We start from the raw sequence: 17,754 nt of genomic DNA, 5'->3' as shown, positions 1-17,754 counted from the left end.
ATCTGCTGGGCATTGCTCTAGGTTTTCTATATGCAATTACTCATTCAAATCTCTAAAGAATCTCTGAATTTTATTCAACTTTCCCCATCTTATAGATGAGCAAACTGAGGCATAGAAAGACTAAGAAAGAGTCAAAGGGCATCCAGTTAATAAATGTCAAAGCCGGGATCTGAATCCTAGGCAGGCTAACCACAGAGCCTGTTTTGACCCATGCACCTTGAGATATCCATATCTACGATTACTTGTCAAATATAGGATGCCCAGTTAAATTTTTAAAAATTTTTATTTATTTTTGGCTGTTCCAAGTCTTAGTTGCAGCACACAAAATCTTGAGTTGCGGGATGTGGGATCTAGTTCCCTGACTAAGGATCACACCTGGGCCCTTGCATTGGGAGTGTGGCGTCTTAACCACTGGACTACCAGGGAAGTCCCTTAGTTAAATTTGAATTTCGAAAAAACAACAGTCATCCTGGACAATGAATAGTGTCCTAAATATTGTGTGGCCCATACCTAATACTAAAAAATTATTCCCTATTTATCTGTAAGTCTTCCAACCCTACCCCAGAGGAAGCTGAGTGTACCAAGGAAGCAAAGAAACCATTTTGGTAAGTTGAAACTTTGGTGTCACACTCCAAAAGGAGAATTCAGATAACAGTATTAGCCTCAATTGTGGTTGTTCAGTCGCTCAGTTGTATCTGACTCTTTGAGACCCCATGAACTGCAGCAGGCCAGGCTTCCCCATCCTTCAATATCTTCCAGAGTTTGCTCAAACTCTTGTCCATTGAGTCGGTAATGCCATCCAACCATCTCATCCTCTGACACCCTCTTCTCCTCCTGCCCTCAATCTTTCCCAGCATCAAGATCTTTTCCAATGAGTCCGGTCTTTGCATCAGCTTCAGCTTCAGTCTTTCCAAATAGCCTTGGAATAGAACCTTTTTTTCTTCTCCTAGAAGTAGTTTAGCAAAACAGCTCTCAGAGCTGCCTAGGGGTCAGCCTCACTTGGGAAGCTTTAATAACACACATGGCAGAGCCTGGTCTGTGTAAGATTTAGTAGATTTATGGTGGAATGGGGGTGCCTGTGTTTTCAAATTGGCCCTGAAGTGTTTCCTTTTCTCCTTCTCAATGCCTCCCTCTCCTTTTCATAGTCTGGCTATTCATGATTGGCCTCTGGACCAGTGACTGGGAATCCCTGGTCTGAAATCCTGATTAAAGTTTCAGTTTACCATTTCTAACAAGTCCAAGGAGACAGAAAGCCCACGTTCCACCCTCCAGTGGGGGAAGAAGAGAGAATAAACAGGCCAAGAGGATAAGAGAGTTTCTTCACCACACTTGGAACTAATAACCCAGGCCTCCTCCTGTTGGGTTTGCAGCCACAGGCCTGGGTGCCATATGCGAGAAAGAGATTTTTCAGAGAGAGAGAGAGAGAAATGGAGAGAAAGAGCCATGTGAGTGCCAAGCCTCCCACATGGAAGCAGGCCCTGGCACAAGAGAACAAGAGGAGATCATGTTAAAAATCATCCCTGGAAGTGGAGAAAAAGTGGGAAAGGGGCTAGAAAGAGCACCGGCTCCCTCTGCAATGTGACTTCACTTCAGGAAGGTACCGGAAAATTGGCTTAGCAGGATGTGGTAAATTGGAACTTAGGATCAGGGTTTCAGTTTAGCACGATGTGGCAGTTCACCAACAAATAAGCAATAACAACATGTGTATAAATAAAAACAAATAGAAAATATCCAAAGGACATAGGAAAAGGAGTTTTGTTTCACAAAACTGTTCAGCTATTTTACATCTATATGAAATTTCATTATGTATGAGTGTGTATATACACATAATACAGATATAGATAGACACGTTTTATTATGTATGTGTGTATCTATGTTAACATCCATATTTTTCTTTCTTTCTTTTTTTCAGTTGCTCAGTATGTCCAACTGCTTGCAATCCCCATAGACAGTAGCCCGCCAGGCTCCTCTGTCCATGGAATTCCCCAGGCAAGAATACTGGAGTGCGTAGACATTCCTTTCTCCAGGGGATCTTCCCGACCTAGGGATCAAACCTGGGTCTCCCGAATTGCAAGTAGATTCTTTACCATCTAAGCCACTGGTGAAGCCCCAATATAAATATGCGTGCATGCTGCTGCTGCTGCGACTAAGTCGCTTCAGTTGTGTCCGACTCTGTGCAAGCCTACGGATCATAGCCTGCCAGGCTCCTCAGTCCATGGGATTCTCCAGGCAAGAATACTGGCATGGGTTGCCATGCCATCCTCCAGGGGATATGCCTGACCCAGGGATCGAACCCACGTCTCTTACGTCTCCTGCATTGGCAGGCGGGTTCTTTACCACTAGCGCCACCTGGGGAGCCCCCATGTACATATACTCATGTTATAAAATATGTCTATTTTTATGGAGTCATTTAAAAAATTTTTTTTAATTTCATTTTAAATTTTAATTTTATTTATTTTTTACAAATTGAATTAAAAATTTATTATTGGAATAATTGCTTTACATTGTTGTATTAGTTTGTGATATACAACAACATGAATCAGTTATATATATATACACACACATACACACACACATATATTCCCTTCCTCTTGAGCCTCCCTCTCATCCCCTCCATCCTACCCCTCCGGGTCATCACAGAGCACCAGGTTGAGCTCCCTGTGCTAGACAACAGCTTCCTACTAGCTATCTATTTTACGCATGATGGTGTATATGCATAGTGTATATCTGAAAAAACAACCACCCCAGAGACAAAAACCTATCACTTTCAGAAAGCAAAAAGCATGAGTCAGAGGGACCAGGACTCAGAGCAGATAGGTTTGGGGAAGCAAGATGGAGAAGAATGATCTGGAGTCTGGATTGTTGCCCAAAGAAAGTTAAAGCAGTCTATTTAGGGGGAATCTTGGCAGGCAGGGGATGGGGGCATGTGAGCACCATTCAGTAAGGGGAGCAGGTAAATACAAAAGGGGTGTGTGTCCCATGGCTTATTTTTCATGCTGCCCTAGAAAGCCCTAGAAAGACTCTCTACTAACATATAGGCCATATCGGTGGCAGTAGTTGCACTGTCTTTAATGTCTTTTTTCTTTATTTAATCAATATTTTAAGAAACATTTATTCATTTATTTGGCTGCATTGGGTCTTAGTTGCAGAATTCAAATCTTTGATTTTCAATGTGGCATGCAGGATCTTTAGTAGTGGCATGTGGGATCTTAGTTGCTTGACCAGGGATCAAGCCCTGGGCCCCCTCTGTTGGGAGTGTGAAGTCTTGGTCACTGGGAAGCCAAGGAAGTCCCTTAATTGTATTTTTTTTAACTGAAGTATAGCTGATTTGTAATGTTGTATTAATTTCTGCTGAATAAGAAAGTGATTTAGGGATTATACTTATATATACATTCTCTCTTCTTTTCCATTATGCTTTGTCACAGGACAATGAATATAGCTCTCTGTGCTATGCAACGCAGGAGACCCCGGTTTAATGCATGGGTGGGAAAGATCCCCTGGAGAAGGGATAGGCTATTCACTCCAGTACTCTTGGACTTCCCTGGTGGCTCAGATGGTTAAAGAATCTGCCTGCAATGCAGGGGACCTGGGCTTGATCCCTGGGTTGGGAAGATTCCCCTGGAGGAGGGCATGGCAACCCACTCCAGTATTCTTGCCTGGAGAATCCCCGTGGACAGAGGAGCCTGGCGGCTACAGTCCATGAGGTCGCAGAGTTGGACAGGACTAAGTGACCAAGCACACACAGCACAGCCCTGTGCTATACAGTAGGACTTTGTTGTTTATCTACTATCTATATAAAAGCTTACATCTGCTAACTCCAACCTCCTCTTCCATCCCTCCGCAACTGTTCTATTTTCATGTAGATCACAGAGCAAAGCACAGGGCAGTGCTGTTGGGATGACAAAGCGTGCATGAAGTTCAAAGGGCACCCAGAGAGGAAGGTAAGTGCTGGACTGATCTTCTGTGCTGCTGACTCCAGGCACTGATTCCAATGCTGGGGAATCAGCTCTTCATCTTTTCCCATGGAGCTGTAAAGGGCATTTTATCGCCATGACTGTGGGCTGAGTTGTGTCTAAATTATTCTGAGATAACCATGAACTGGAGGACAATTTGTTGCTAACCGCATGAACTATGAAGAAGGAAATCTGATTGGTTCATGACTATTTTAATGCTAAAACACTCTGATTCTATCTTAATATTAGTGTTTCTAGGGTCCTTGGTTATTTGAGTGTTTGTCTTTACTGAGATGAAAAGAAAACCTCAGTGAAATATAAAAGGCTGGATGTTAAATGCGCTCAGTTGCAAAGTGAAGCAAGTCAAGATTTGCTCCCCACCCCCACCCCCACCAATGCATTTTAAAATTTTGGTTTGAATGACTTGTCTTCATGTCTCATCCTTGCATGGCACACACGTCTAGTCACAGACTGTGACTCCAGCTGTTTGTGTCCTGTCCAGGACTAGGAGGGACCAGCAGAAGATGAGATTTCTTCCTCTCTGGCTCTTCTCCTTCCTCACGATCACCGAGGGCCGAGATGGCTTCCTAGAGGTTAGCTGGTGTATGTCCTGTTTTCCTTTCTGTCTTTCTGCCACTATGAGTTCCCATCACTCTCCAGGCAACTGAAATGACATAATTTCATAGACTTGGAATCAGAAGTGCTGGGTTCTTGTCTCAACATTACCTGCCTTAGTTGTGTGGCCTTAGACGAGTCATTTTATCTCCTGGAGCTTAGATGACTTGACAGCAAAACCAGCATCTTGGACTAAGCCATCCTAGAGATCACATCTAACTCAGCACATCCTCTCCTATGGCCTCTTTGATGGAGAAAAAGCATATAAATCCACATTAATCGAGGTTAGCAATCCTTGGACTCTTCCCTATTCTCACTTTGTTTTTTTTCCAATAGTCATTTTAAAAATAAGAAGTCGTCTATTTTTAAAATTTACTTATTTGGCCATGTCAGGTTTTAATTGCAGCTCACAGGCTTAGCTGCCATGCTGCAGGTGGGATCTTAAATCTTCAAGGAGGGATGGAACCTGTGTTCCCCACATTAGAAGATGGCTTTGTAACTGCTGGACTACCAGGGAAGTTCCCATGTTTTTAAATTGAAGTAATAATTTACATATTTTAGTTTAGCTAACATAGTTAATTTACAATTGTGTTAGATTCAGGTATACAGCAAAGTGATTGAGTTGTTTAGTTGCTCAGTCATCTCCAACTCTTTTGCGACTCGATAGACTGTAGCCTGCCAGATTCCTCTGTCCATGGGATTTTCCAGGCAAGAATATAGTGACCCGGTAGACTGTAGCCCACCAGGCTCCTCTGTCCATGGGATTTCCCAGGCAAGAATACTGGAGTGGGTTGCTATTTCCGTCTGCAGGAGTTCTTCCCAATCCAGGGATCGAACCCATGGCTCTTGCATTGCAGGCAGATTCTTTACCACTGAGGCACCAGGAAAGCCCAATATATACACATATGTATTCTTTTTCAGACTCTTTTCCATTATAGGTGATTATAAGACATCGAGTATAGTTCCCTGTCCTGTACACCCCTTGCCACAGCCCAGAAAGATCCACAGGACCTGCCTCCCTAGAGATACTCTCTGACCTCACTTCTGCCCCCTCCCCCACAGCACATAGCTACTCTGGCCTTCACGTGCCAGGCATGTTCTTATCCCGTGGCCTTTGCACGTGCTGTTCCCTCCTCTTGGAAAGTTCTTTCTTGGAGATCCTCACTTTCCCACCTCCTTCAGATCTGTGCTCAAAAGGTGTCTCAGCCATGTCTTGTCTTGTACCCACTCACCATCTCGCTAGGTTTTAGATACATAATTTTAATTTATCTGGGAAATCCAACAACATGAAATACAGCATGTTGTATGAAACAGCTTTATGAAATACAACATGACAAACCCTTGTTGTAATTCTTTTTTTTTTTTTTTTCTTTTTAACAGAGGGATGAAGGCATCAAAACAAAACAAGAACTCATTGTGAATAAGGAAAAGCCTCTAGGTAAGACTCTTAGACTGGAAGCATACACTGGAACCAGGAGTGATAGTAAAGGTATTAGTCACCCAATCATGTCTGACTCTTTTAGACCCAAGGACTGTAGCCTGCCAGGCTCCTCCATCCATGGAATTCTGCAGGCAAGAATACTGAAGTGGGTAGCCATTCCCTTCTCCAGGGGTTCTTCCTGACCCAGGGATCAAACCCAGGCTTCCTGCACTGCAGTCAGATTCTTTACCCTCTGAGTCACTGGAGCCAGGAGAGCAGGGTTTAAGTCCTAGGAGTGCTTCTGATGGGTTGTATGATCTTGGGCATGTCGTTATATACCTCAAATCTGTAGAATGATAATAATAGTAATTCCTTGTGAGGATGAAATAATATAATAGAGGCATAGTATCCTACCCCGTGCCCAGCCAGTAACTGCCCATATTCTTCCTTTCCTTCCTCATCTTGATCCCAATAATGTAATTAAAGGCACAGACTTCAATCTAGAAATGAGTTGTGGTCTGAAATTTGATTTGTAAGTGTGGTGTCTCAAGCATTGTGTATATTTCCCCATGGAAGCAATACACACAGATGGTTGTTAGATTCCTGGGTCAGACCACTAAAGCTTTATTACGGTGCAGTAAATCTTTCACCCCAATCCATCTGGGCCTCCCTCGTAGTTCAGTCGGTAAAGAATCTGCCTGCAGTGCAGGAGACCCGGGTTTGATTCCTGGGTTGGGAAGATCCCTTGGAGAAGGAAATGGAAACCCACTCCAGTATTCTTGCCTGGAGAATCCCATGGACAGAGGAGCCTGGCGGGCTATACAGTCCATGGGGTCGCAAAAGTCGGACACTATTTAGCGACTGAACGATGACAGTAAATTTGCCACCTGACAATATATTCACAGGGCCATAGACCTTCCCACATTGTAGCAAGGCCATAATTCTTTGGGAAAATGAAATCAGAATTTCAACTTGGAATGCTGTAAAATGGTAAATGCACACATACACATTGAACTGCTGCAAATGCCAGGCACTATTTTAGGTGTGTTAGATGAATTAAATTCCCACACGGATCCTATCAGTTAGGTTCAATCACCATCTTTATTTTAGAGAGTGTGAAACTGACACAGCCCAGGGAGGGGCGGGGGCGGGTGGAGGCTTGATTCAACCCCAGTCCGTGTGGTTCCAGAACAAGAAGCATTAACCCCTGACAGTGTGGCCAGGGTCAGCCTTTCCGCAGTTTCCCACCTCTTACCTGTCTGAGCCATGGGAGTGGATATCTCCTTAGCCCTCATCACTGGGGGTAATTCCCAAGGCTGGGATAGAGTTTCCGGCCTGAAGGAGGCAGGGGAGAGGTGAGTAGGTGGCAACCGTGACAGACAGGAGTCTCCTGTTAATGTCCCAGGACAGGCTGCAACCTCTGGATTTCCTTCCAAGAAGCCTAGGGATTTTCCTCTGTGTGTGTTCAGTCACTTCAGTCATGTCCCACTCTTTGCCATCCTGTGGACCATAGCCCACCAGGCACCTCTGTCCATGGGATTCTCCAGGCAAGAACACTGGAATGGGTTGTCATGCCCTCCTTGCCTAGGGATTGATTCAGCTGCTTTTCTTCCCTATAAATCTTCCAACTCCCCAGGGCAGTTTCATAGGAGCCCTCTCCATCTCATCTGTGCCCGGAGAAAGCAGGGTGGTGTCCTGAGAAATCTACAGGATTCTTAGAGGTTTCTTTGTCAATGGCAATGAAATGAAACTCGGGGGAAAAAGATACTCATCTTTTGCCTCTTTGTCTCTGAAGTCCTTGACATTCTCAGTCTGGGGTCCACAGAGGATATTAAGACCCCACAGAATTTGATACCAAATTTCATGTGAATGTGTCTAAGTAAATTCTGGGTGGGGTTCCTCTTCTCTCCCAGTGCAAAGCACCTAATGGCCTCTCCTTAAGGAAACGAGAAGTGCTGCTCAGAAACGATAAGGTGGAGGTGAGAGTGCGTTAAGGTTCAAGTAAGGTTTGCTTTGTTTTTTACTTTGGCATTTCATCTCAGTATCAAACTCAGCTAACTAGTGGAACATTTGTGCATAAGAGGGAAAGGCTCTTTGGAGAGGAAAGAGGGGACTGGGGGTTTTATTTATTTATTTATTTTTTAAAGATTTTTCTGGTGTGAATCATTTTTAAAGTCTTTATTGAATTTGCAATATTACTTCTTTTATTTAATTTCAAATTTATTTTTATTAATTGAAGGATGACTACTTTACAGAATTGTGTTGGTTTCTGTGAAACATCAACATGAGTCAGCCATAGGTATACATATTATTGCTTTTTTTTTGGTTTTCTGGCCTGAAGGCATGTGGGATCTCAGCTCCCTGACCAGGGATTGAAACCACGCCTCCTGCATTGGAAAGCGAAGTCTTAACCACTGGACCACCAGAGAAGTCTGAACTGGGGGTTTAGTATCAAAGATGCTTTCAGAAGACCAGAACTGAGGGAGCAGGAGGGGAGAGTGCCTAAGACTTCCTCACCTCTTTTCCCTTCAGTCTTGACCCTGAAGCTTGACTCTAGATGTGACCTGAGAAGTAGGGACAATCAGGACATCGGAGCTGAGCTGGATTGGAGAGCACGGAGCAGCTAATCTGGCAGAAGTCAGAGAAGAGATGTGTCTTGGGCCTGTGTGGGCAGTCTGCATGCTTTACTCTGGAGGTTTATTTTCAGTCCATGACTGGATGAGCGGAAGTGAATACCAAGCAGCGTCCACGAGCCCCACGCTGAACCTGACCTCTCTTCTGCCCTCACTTGCTCTGCAGTATCTCCCTCCCAGCCCGAGAAAGGATGCGTCTGACTGTCTCTCTTTTTCCTAGGCTCAATCCAGGAATATGAGCTGCTGCTTCAGGTGCACTATCGAAATTCCAAGGAGAAAAGAGAGCTGAAGGAATTTCTGAAGTTCTGTGCGCTTTCCTCATTTTTCTTACCTGAGCCAGTGAAGATAATCAGAGCAAAGGCCACCACGTGTGAGTCCATCTCTGTTGACTGGGACTAGAAATGGGGAATATGATGCCTGAGTCGGGTAGAGCTTAGGCTATCCTGTGGAATCCGTCACCCCTACAATAGCTATGACTGAAAAGAATGTTGTTGCTATTGTTTAGTTGCTAAGTTGTGTCCAACTCTTTGTGACCCATGGATGTCACCTGCCAGGCTCCTCTGTCCATGGAATTCTCCAGGCAAGAATACTGGAGTGGGTTGCCATTTCCTTCTTCAGGGGATCTTTCCAACCCAGGGATGGAACTCGCATCTCCTGCTTGGCAGGAGGATTCTTTACCACTGAGCCACCTGGGAAGCCCCACTAACAACCACCACAGTGGGGTTAGGAGAAATTAAGAAATTTTATAAAACAAAAGTTCTCAGGGTGTGGTACCCAGACTGGTGGTAGCAGCAACAGAGAATGTAAAAAATATGCAAATCCCAGACTTTGCCTCCTAAACTTTGAAATGAGACCCCTCGCAGAAGATTCTGTTGCATGATCAAGTTAGAGAACCACTTCCTGGGCACAGTTGTGTGTAATTTCACAACAGTGTCTGGTGACTTGGCCCCAGGGTTTTGTTTTTGTTTTTGGGTTTTTTTTTTTTGGTCTGTTAAAAAGGAAGGATTTTTGGTGGGAGTTTTAGGTCAAATAGAAACATACAGGATTGGTTAATAGAATTTTTCCTTATGACTCTCAACAGAAAGGTCCCTCTGTCTTTGCCATATGGCTAACAGGGACTTTGGGGGAGTGATGCTAGGCTGATGAGAGCCTCCAATAAGACAGTGGACAAATACCTTCTAGAATCCTTCAAATAACTCTCAGGTTGACAAACCTTCTTCTGCTTCTTTCTCCATTCAAAGGGTATCAATGAACATACATCCTTCTTTTGGATGCTAGTAGCTCAAATGGTAAAGAATCTGTCTGAAATATGGGAGACCTGGGTTTGATCCCTGGGTTGAGAAGATTCCCCTGGGGAAGGGAACAGCTACTCACTCCAGTATTCTTGCCTGGAGAATTCCATGGACAGAGGAACCTGGGGGCTACAGTCTACGGGGTTGAGAAGAGTCAGACATGACTGAGAGACTAACCCTTTCACTTTCACTTTCCAAGATACTTGATTGTTGTTCGCTGGATTTCTGATCCAACCTCAGTATCTATTGAGCAGGATGCTTCCTTAACTTTAAACATGCTTGTTTCCATTTTGGTTTCATTCTTCTAGCTTTTGGAGAGAGATACCTCTAGCTTTTGATTCAGATTCGGTGTCAAAGCCAAGGATGAGAACTCAGCTATAGCCCGTTTATGAAAAAGGCCCGGTAAGACCAAGCTCTGTTTTTCCTGCAGACTGTGGCTACCAGAACAGGGCCCTGCGCTGTGCCTGTGAAGACAGCTACTCCTGGTTTCCTCCCCAGTGCCTCGATCCCCAGAACTGCTCCCTTCTCAAGGCAGGATCACCCCAGACCTGTGACTGTCATTCCAGCAACCTCACCCAGAGCGTCTATTTCTGTGAGAGAACAAGTAAGCATCTACGGATACCCAGAGGGGAGCCAGGGCGCCTCCTGCCTCCACATGTGACAGAGAGAAAAAGGACTCTTAGCTCTGCACCCCGATGTTTCTCTTTGCCTTCCAGAGGAGAGCTAGTGTTTACAGGGAGATGGAAAGGCAGAGATGACATGCCATGTTAGGCTTGGCTGGACACACTGAGAAATTTGGAAGTGCAGAAAATTCAGATATGCAAGTTGGTGTTTGGGTGCCAGTTTATCCTGGAGGTACATCTAGTTCACCTCAACAATTCTATGATTCTTCTGAAATTTAGGGAGATTCCTTGGGAACAGCCTGAGTAAATAATGTTTTCTTTCCACTTCTTGGGCCAACATCAATTTCCAGAAAATAAAAATTCAGAGGGATAAAACAGGGAGGGTTATCTAGTAATTATAGTGAAAGAAATGCTCTAAATTGCCAACAAATACATGTACTGGATGAATTGCCAAAACTAAACGGAAGTTGAAAGTCTAGCTTAGGAAACCAGTGGATGCTGAGGGAGCTACTGCCAGCTTAGGTTGATGTTCAGTGTATGATAAGGTGACCCAGATGATATGGGCCCCCAACAGACTGAATAACTTTAGGAAATGTCCCCAGTGACTAGTCCAGTTGTCTTGAAGCCCCAGAGTTTGGTAAAGTGGAGCAGAGAGTAAAGGAGAACCTGAAATAGCCCAGCTTCCCTGGGTATCCCGTGGTCCCTTTCTCAGGACCACAGCAATTCAGGTTAAGGCGATGCTTATTTATTTACTTTTTTATTTTTAAAACTGTATTGAAATACAGTTGATTTACAATGTTGTGTTTAATTTCTGCTATACAGCAAAGAGATTCAGATACACACACACACACACACACACACACACACACACACACACACGTATGCATCTGTGCATGCCAAGTTGCTTCAGTTGTGTTTGACTCTTTGCAGCCCAATGGACTGTAGCCCGCCAGGCTCCTCTGTCCATGGGATTCTCCAGGCAAGAATACTGGAGTGGGTTGCTATGCCCTCCTCCAGAGGATCTTCCCAGCCCAAAGAGTGAACCCATGTTTCTTATGTCTCCTGCATTGGCAGGAGTGTTCTTTACCACTAGCACCACCTGGGAAGTCCATATACATATGTATATGTATATATACATGTATTCTTTCAATATTCTTTTCCATTATGGTTTATCAAAGGATATTGGATATAGTTCCCCGTGCTATACAGTAGGACCTATTGATTATCTATCCTATATATCATACTTTGCATCTATTAATCCCAAATGACCAATCCTTTCCTCCCCAAATAACATGTAATTATTAAGCACCATCTTTATACCCAGATCTGGAGCAAATTCTGGGAGGTCACTATAAGGCATTTCTCTTGCTGTTGATGCATTAGCAAGCTGCTTGGGTAGGCCAGATTGTTAACACATGTAAAAAGACAATGTCATATTTTCAATAGATTTTGATGGAATCCTACTCTTTGAAAAGTGATCCATTTCTGATCCATCTTTGGAGGAATACAAACATGAATCAGAAAGGGATTACATTCACAAGGGTCTTTCCCAAATAGAGTAGGAATGTATATACATGAGGTGTGTTCACAGATAGATGTGTAGATGAAAAGGCTGGAAGGGAGGTATGGATAAAGTACTGTAGGAATTTAAAGGAGGGAAAGACTCTTTTCATATGGGGACCTAGGGAAGGCCTTGCAAAAGAGGTGCATTTAACCAAGTCCTGAATGAAAGACACAGGATTTGTCCATCCAGAGGTTGGGAACAGCCTGTCCCAGAGCAGAAAGGCACCAGTGTTAGGTAAGCAAGGGTTAAGTTGGAATTAGCAAATAGTGATTTTTTAAAAAGTTTTTTTTTTTTTTTTAATAGGGACAACGTTTAAGCTCAGTGCCTAAATTGAGATATACTTCATTGCTAGTGACTGTTGTTTGTAACCACATATGAGTGCCTACTTGCTTACCTGCTTATAAGGTCATCCCCTTCGTCAGCTTTACCATTGCAAAGGGGCTTATGTAACTCAATGAAGTCATGACCCATGCCACTGGAGGAGGAAATAGCACCCCACTCCAGTAAAGGAGGAAGGGAAAAATACACGCATCTGAAGCAGAGTTCCAAGGAAGAGCAAGGAGAGACAAGAAAGGCTTCTTAAGTGAACAATGCAAAGAAATAGAGAGAAACAATAGAATGGGAAAGACTTGGGATCTCTTCAAGAAAATTAGAGATACGAAGGGAACATTTCATGCAAAGATGGATATAATAAAGGACAGAAACACTATGGACCTAACAGAAGCAGAGGTGGTAAGAATACAGAGAAGAACTATACCAAAAAGGTCTTAATGACCCAGATAACCATGATGGTGTGATCACTCACCTAGAGCCAGACATCCTGGAGTGTGAAGTCAAGTGGGACTTAAGTACCATCACTACGAACAAAGTTAGTGGAGGTGATAGAATTGCAGCTGAGCTATGTCAAATCCTAAAAGATGATGTTGTTAAAGTGCTACACTCTACATGCCAGCAAATTTGGAAAGTTTAGCAGTGGTTGGAGGACTGGAAAAGGTCAGTTTTCATTCCAATCCCAAAGAAAGGCAATGCCAAAGAATGTTCAAACTACTCTACTATACAATTGCGCTCAGTTCACTTGCAAGCAAAGTAATGCTCAAAATCCTTCAATCTAAGTTTCAGAAGTATGTGAATGGAGAACTTCCAGCTGGAAGTACAAGCTGGATTTTAAAAAGGCAAAGGAACCAGAGATCAAATTGCCAACATCTGTTAGATCATAGAAAAAGCAAGGGAATTTCAGAAAAGCATCTACTTCATTGACTACACTAACCCCTTTGACTGTGTGGATCACAGTACACTGTGGAAAATTCTTAAAGGGATGAGAACACTAGACCACCTTACCTGTCTCCTGAGAAACCTGTATGCAGGTCAAGAATCAACAGCTAGAACAGGACATGGAACAATGGGCTGGTTCAAAATTGGGAAAGGAGCATGTCAAGTCTGTATATTGTCACCATGCTTATTTAACTTTTATTCAGAGTTTATCACATGAAATGCAGGGCTGGATGAGTTACCAGCTGGAATCAAGATTGCCAGGAGAAATATCAACAACCTCAGATATGTAGATGATGCCCTCTTATGGCAGAAAGTGAAGAGGAACTAAACAGTCTCTTGATAAAGGTGAAAGAGGAGAGTGGAAAAGCTAGCTTGAAACTCAGCATTCAAAAAACTAAGTTCATGGCATCTGGTCCCATCACTTTATGGCAAATAGAAAGGGAAAAAGTGGAAACAATGAGAGACTTTATTTTCTTGGGCTCCAAAATCACTGTGGATGGTGACTGCAGCCATGATATTAAAAGATGCTTGCTCCTTGGAAGGAAAGCTATGACAAACTTAGACAGTGTGTTAAAAACTAAAGACATCTCTTTGCTGACAAAGGCCCATAGAGTCAAAGCTAAGTTTTGTTCTAGTTGTCATGTACCGATGTGTGATTTGGACCGTAAAGAAGGCTGAGCACCAAAGAATTGAAGCTTTCAAATTGTGTTGCTGGAGGAAACTCTTGAGAGTCCTTTGGACTGCAAGAAGTTCAAACTAATCAATCCTAAGGAATCAACCTTGAACTTTCATTGGACTGATGCTGAAGCTGAAGCTGTAATACTTTGGCCACCTGATGCAAAGAGCTGTCTCATTGAAAAAGTCCCTGAAGCTGAGAAAGATTGAAGGCAAAAGGAGAAGGAGCAGCAGAGGATGAGATGGATAAATAGCACAACTGACTCACTGAACACGAATCTGAGCAAGTTCTAGGAGATAGTGAAGGCCAAGGAAGTCTGAAGTGCTGCAGTCCTTGGAATATCAGAGAGTCAACCATGACTTAGCCACTGAACAACAACAAAAGGTAGTCTTAATTACTGCAATTTCCCATTATGTTCCAAAACCACAAAAGAGAATTATTTTTCTTCCTGTGTTACTTACTTTAGGGGAACATTCATCATAAAAAGAAATTGACCAAAAAAATAAAAATAAAAAAAATTGAAGTACCACTGTCAAATAGATAGGCTGAATTAGACCTTTGTAATTTTATGCTATATCCAGTGAGTAATTTTTATCTCTGTAAATTTCTTATTTTCCATAGAGGTTTGGGGTACTTTCAAAATTAATAAGAAATTTACAGAAGACCTTTTGGACTCATCTTCTGCCAAGTACGCCAAATATACCACTGGAATTGAAATGCAGGTAAGCATTTTCCTCTTATTACATAAGAACTTGTTGGTTAAACATAACTTCAGATGTTTTCTAATTCAACATGTTTATTTAACACATATTCTTTATTCATTTTTCAATTAGTTCTTACCCAGCAGTTAATCACTCTGCCCACAAGGAATATATTTTAAACATATTCTTTCAAGGAGTGTTAAGCAGCTGACCTCTTCTCATTCCTTTAGTGCTTGGTTTTGCTCATTCATTAGGGTATTATTAAATCAAGCCTTATTATTTTCTGATTTTTATTTGTCTAAAGAAAGTTTTCATGATCTGAGTGCAATTGTTAACATTTGGGATTTTTTTTTTCCTTAAAGAAGCCTCTCTTGTTAGAGGCTAAAGAGAGTACTCTCCAGAATTCTGGACTTCATACTGAAGTCACATAAAACTACCTCTGTCTAGGCTGGTGGTTCACGTGTGGTCGTAACTGAAGACATGCACAAATACTTCACAAGTAGATTCAGTTTAGAAATAAATGGCTTATTTAGGGGAAGGAAAAGATAGGTTTGGGGTGAATTTATTATACTATCTGGCACCAAATTCATCCTCTAATCTAAGCAATTGCTTCTACGTTCTTTATTAGCCACCTCAAGATTAAACTGTATGTGTGTGCACAGGCGTGTGGGTGTCCATTCTCTGCTGTCATTTTAATAGTATTTCTGTAACACACAATTACCTCCTGCCAAGTCTCCTTCCTTTGCTCAGGGCTTCAGTTGGTTTATTTATTGTCTGCATCCATTTTTTTGCTCAAATGTCTTTCTTGTGTGGGGACAAAGATCAACACATTGCCCTTTGCTCTCTTTGTAAAGCTAAAGGAAGCATACAAAGGAATCCAAGGTTTTGAATCTGTTCGAGTCATCCAGTTTCGGTAAGTACCACAGTGGTCTTAGAAGGGCCTCCCCAGAGCCAAGTAGGATGTCTCATGCTGTTTCCAAGTGACCACAACAGAAAATAGGTCAGAACTGGTCTTTGACATAGGATTCTTACTAAAGCTGGATAAAAGTCTGTGATGCTTGCAAAAGTCTGAAGAAGAAGGCCTATATTCTCACTTAAATGTTTTTGCAAGCATAAATATTAAATGTCATTCTCAAAACTATGGATCAGAAACTAGAATCAGAAACCCAGATGGCAGAGTAGAGCTTGGAAAGAAGCAGGAAGGCATGAATAGGAAGGGGCAAGGAGTGGGGATGAGGCTCGTGGATTGTGAAGGAATGGGTTTGCTCCTGAGCAGAGAGGGTGTAATGTTGTATAACTGGGAGCCAGAAGGGGCTCCTTGGGTAAAATATTAAATTTTTTGTGTAGATATCATTTATGTACCATGCTTCAAAGCCCAGTAGTCATTGTCTACAGCAAATAGAGAGGTATTTAGTAAATTATCCTTTTGTTGATACTTTAATTCAAAAGCTATTTGGTTAGTTATCCATGTGTGTATTGATTACCAGCTATTTATAGTCTGTTAGAGGAAGTAATGACTTAGAGGTCAGAGAATTTAGCTTCTTATATTTTTTTTTCACAGTTAAAGAGTAGTTATAGGAAATTTTCAATAACATTTGTTACAAATATACTGTTTTGAACATTATCCTTTAAGTCTTCTCATGTACTTACAAAAAGGATCACATGTATAATATTCTTTAAAATTTAGTGCTAGGAAAAACTCTGCTTCCTTTTTCTTATATCAAGGTCTATATAATTCATGTAACTTCTGCTTCTGACTATGTCGTTATTAAATTCATAGACAAAATTGAAAATCAGTCAACAGTTTTGTATTCAATATTCACATTTTTCTTTTCCTTGGTCCTGGTTTTCTATTTATATTTCTAATTTATGTTCCATCAAATTATCTATTTATCTTACAAATTGTCCTCAATAATTCATAGACAAAATCACAGTAAAAGTGGACTTGTCTATAAAATGCAACTATTTTGGTCTTGCTCTTTACATATATGACCTAAAGTAAATCTTAATCTTTCACTTTCTCTATTTATCTGTCAGACAGAACTATTAATAGCTATGGAATCTGACTGAAGCTCAATTACATAAAATGAAATAATAGGCAGAAAAATACTTTTCAAACACTATAGAAGAGCCATATCAATGAAACGACATTGTGACCATTACAACCTAAAAAGGTATTTGGGTTTATTTATTGTGAGTTCAGTGTAGCTCAATGTTAGTTCAATGAAGTGATTAAGAATTTGACCTTTGGAATAATCTTTGTTTAAATCTAAAAAAAAGAAAAGAAAAAAAAATTGAGCTTCAGAGAGCCAAAGGTTCTTATCCATCAACTAATAACTTTTAAGAAATATTACTTTATTTGGCTACACCAGGTCTAGTGTGGCCCACAGGATCTTTTTAGCTGTGGCATGGAAACTCTTTGTTGCAGCATATGGGATCTAGTTCCCCAACCAGGGACCAAACGCCAGGCCCCCTACACTGGGAGGCTGGAGTCTTAGCCATCGGACCATCAGGGAAGTCCCCATCAATTAATAATTAATGACCTGACCCAACTTCTCTTTAAGACTTTGTTCCCTTATCTATAAAATGAGAATAACCCTAAAGCCTAACCCTCATTGAATCGCAGGATTAAATTAATATATATTATCTCACTGGCTTTCATAACGTCAAATACCGTCTGTATGCAGGTGGGTTCTAAACATGTTACGTGACTTCAGCCTCTCCCTTAAATTCCAAACTCAAATATCCAATGCCTATTAACATCTCCAGTTGATTTTCTAGCAGACATGTCAAATGTAACATGTCCAAAATGGGGGTCCTCCATCTCCCCCCATCATAACCTTTCACATTCTTTTCCTGCCATCTTCCCCATCTCAGTTCCAGAGATGCTGTTCTCCTAGGACCCAGGGTCCTAAGATCTAGAACCCAGATCTTACAGCTCTCCATGCTTATTCTAGGGACTTTTTCTGGCTGTGTCATGTCTTAGTTATAGCACATGGGATCTT

The 17,754-nt window shown here is 42.0% G+C and overlaps 1 protein-coding gene across 5 annotated transcripts in view; it reads left to right on the top strand.

Moving 5' to 3' along the window:
• The window catches only part of ADGRF1 (adhesion G protein-coupled receptor F1), a 44,650-nt gene that overhangs the window by 10,693 nt on the left and 16,203 nt on the right, over nt 1-17,754 (top strand). For 3 of the 5 annotated variants that reach the window (NM_001192327.1, XM_059880300.1, XM_059880301.1), the window contains exons 2-8: nt 3,864-3,941; nt 4,418-4,546; nt 5,949-6,006; nt 8,842-8,991; nt 10,344-10,517; nt 14,670-14,770; nt 15,604-15,662. In NM_001192327.1, the coding sequence (NP_001179256.1) occupies nt 3,912-3,941; nt 4,418-4,546; nt 5,949-6,006; nt 8,842-8,991; nt 10,344-10,517; nt 14,670-14,770; nt 15,604-15,662 (701 nt within the window). In that variant the 5' untranslated portion in view covers nt 3,864-3,911. Of the gene's footprint in view, nt 1-1,912; nt 2,004-3,861; nt 3,942-4,417; nt 4,547-5,948; nt 6,007-8,841; nt 8,992-10,343; nt 10,518-14,669; nt 14,771-15,603; nt 15,663-17,754 lie in introns of those variants that run through there. The other 2 variants (XM_059880299.1, XM_010818184.4) reach the window with 2 other exon arrangements.

This window comes from Bos taurus, chromosome 23, assembly GCF_002263795.3.
Source record: "Bos taurus isolate L1 Dominette 01449 registration number 42190680 breed Hereford chromosome 23, ARS-UCD2.0, whole genome shotgun sequence".
Lineage (NCBI taxonomy): Eukaryota > Metazoa > Chordata > Mammalia > Artiodactyla > Bovidae > Bos > Bos taurus.
The sequence above is the reverse complement of the archived record's forward strand: the minus strand, read 5'-3'. Positions and strand labels throughout refer to the sequence as shown.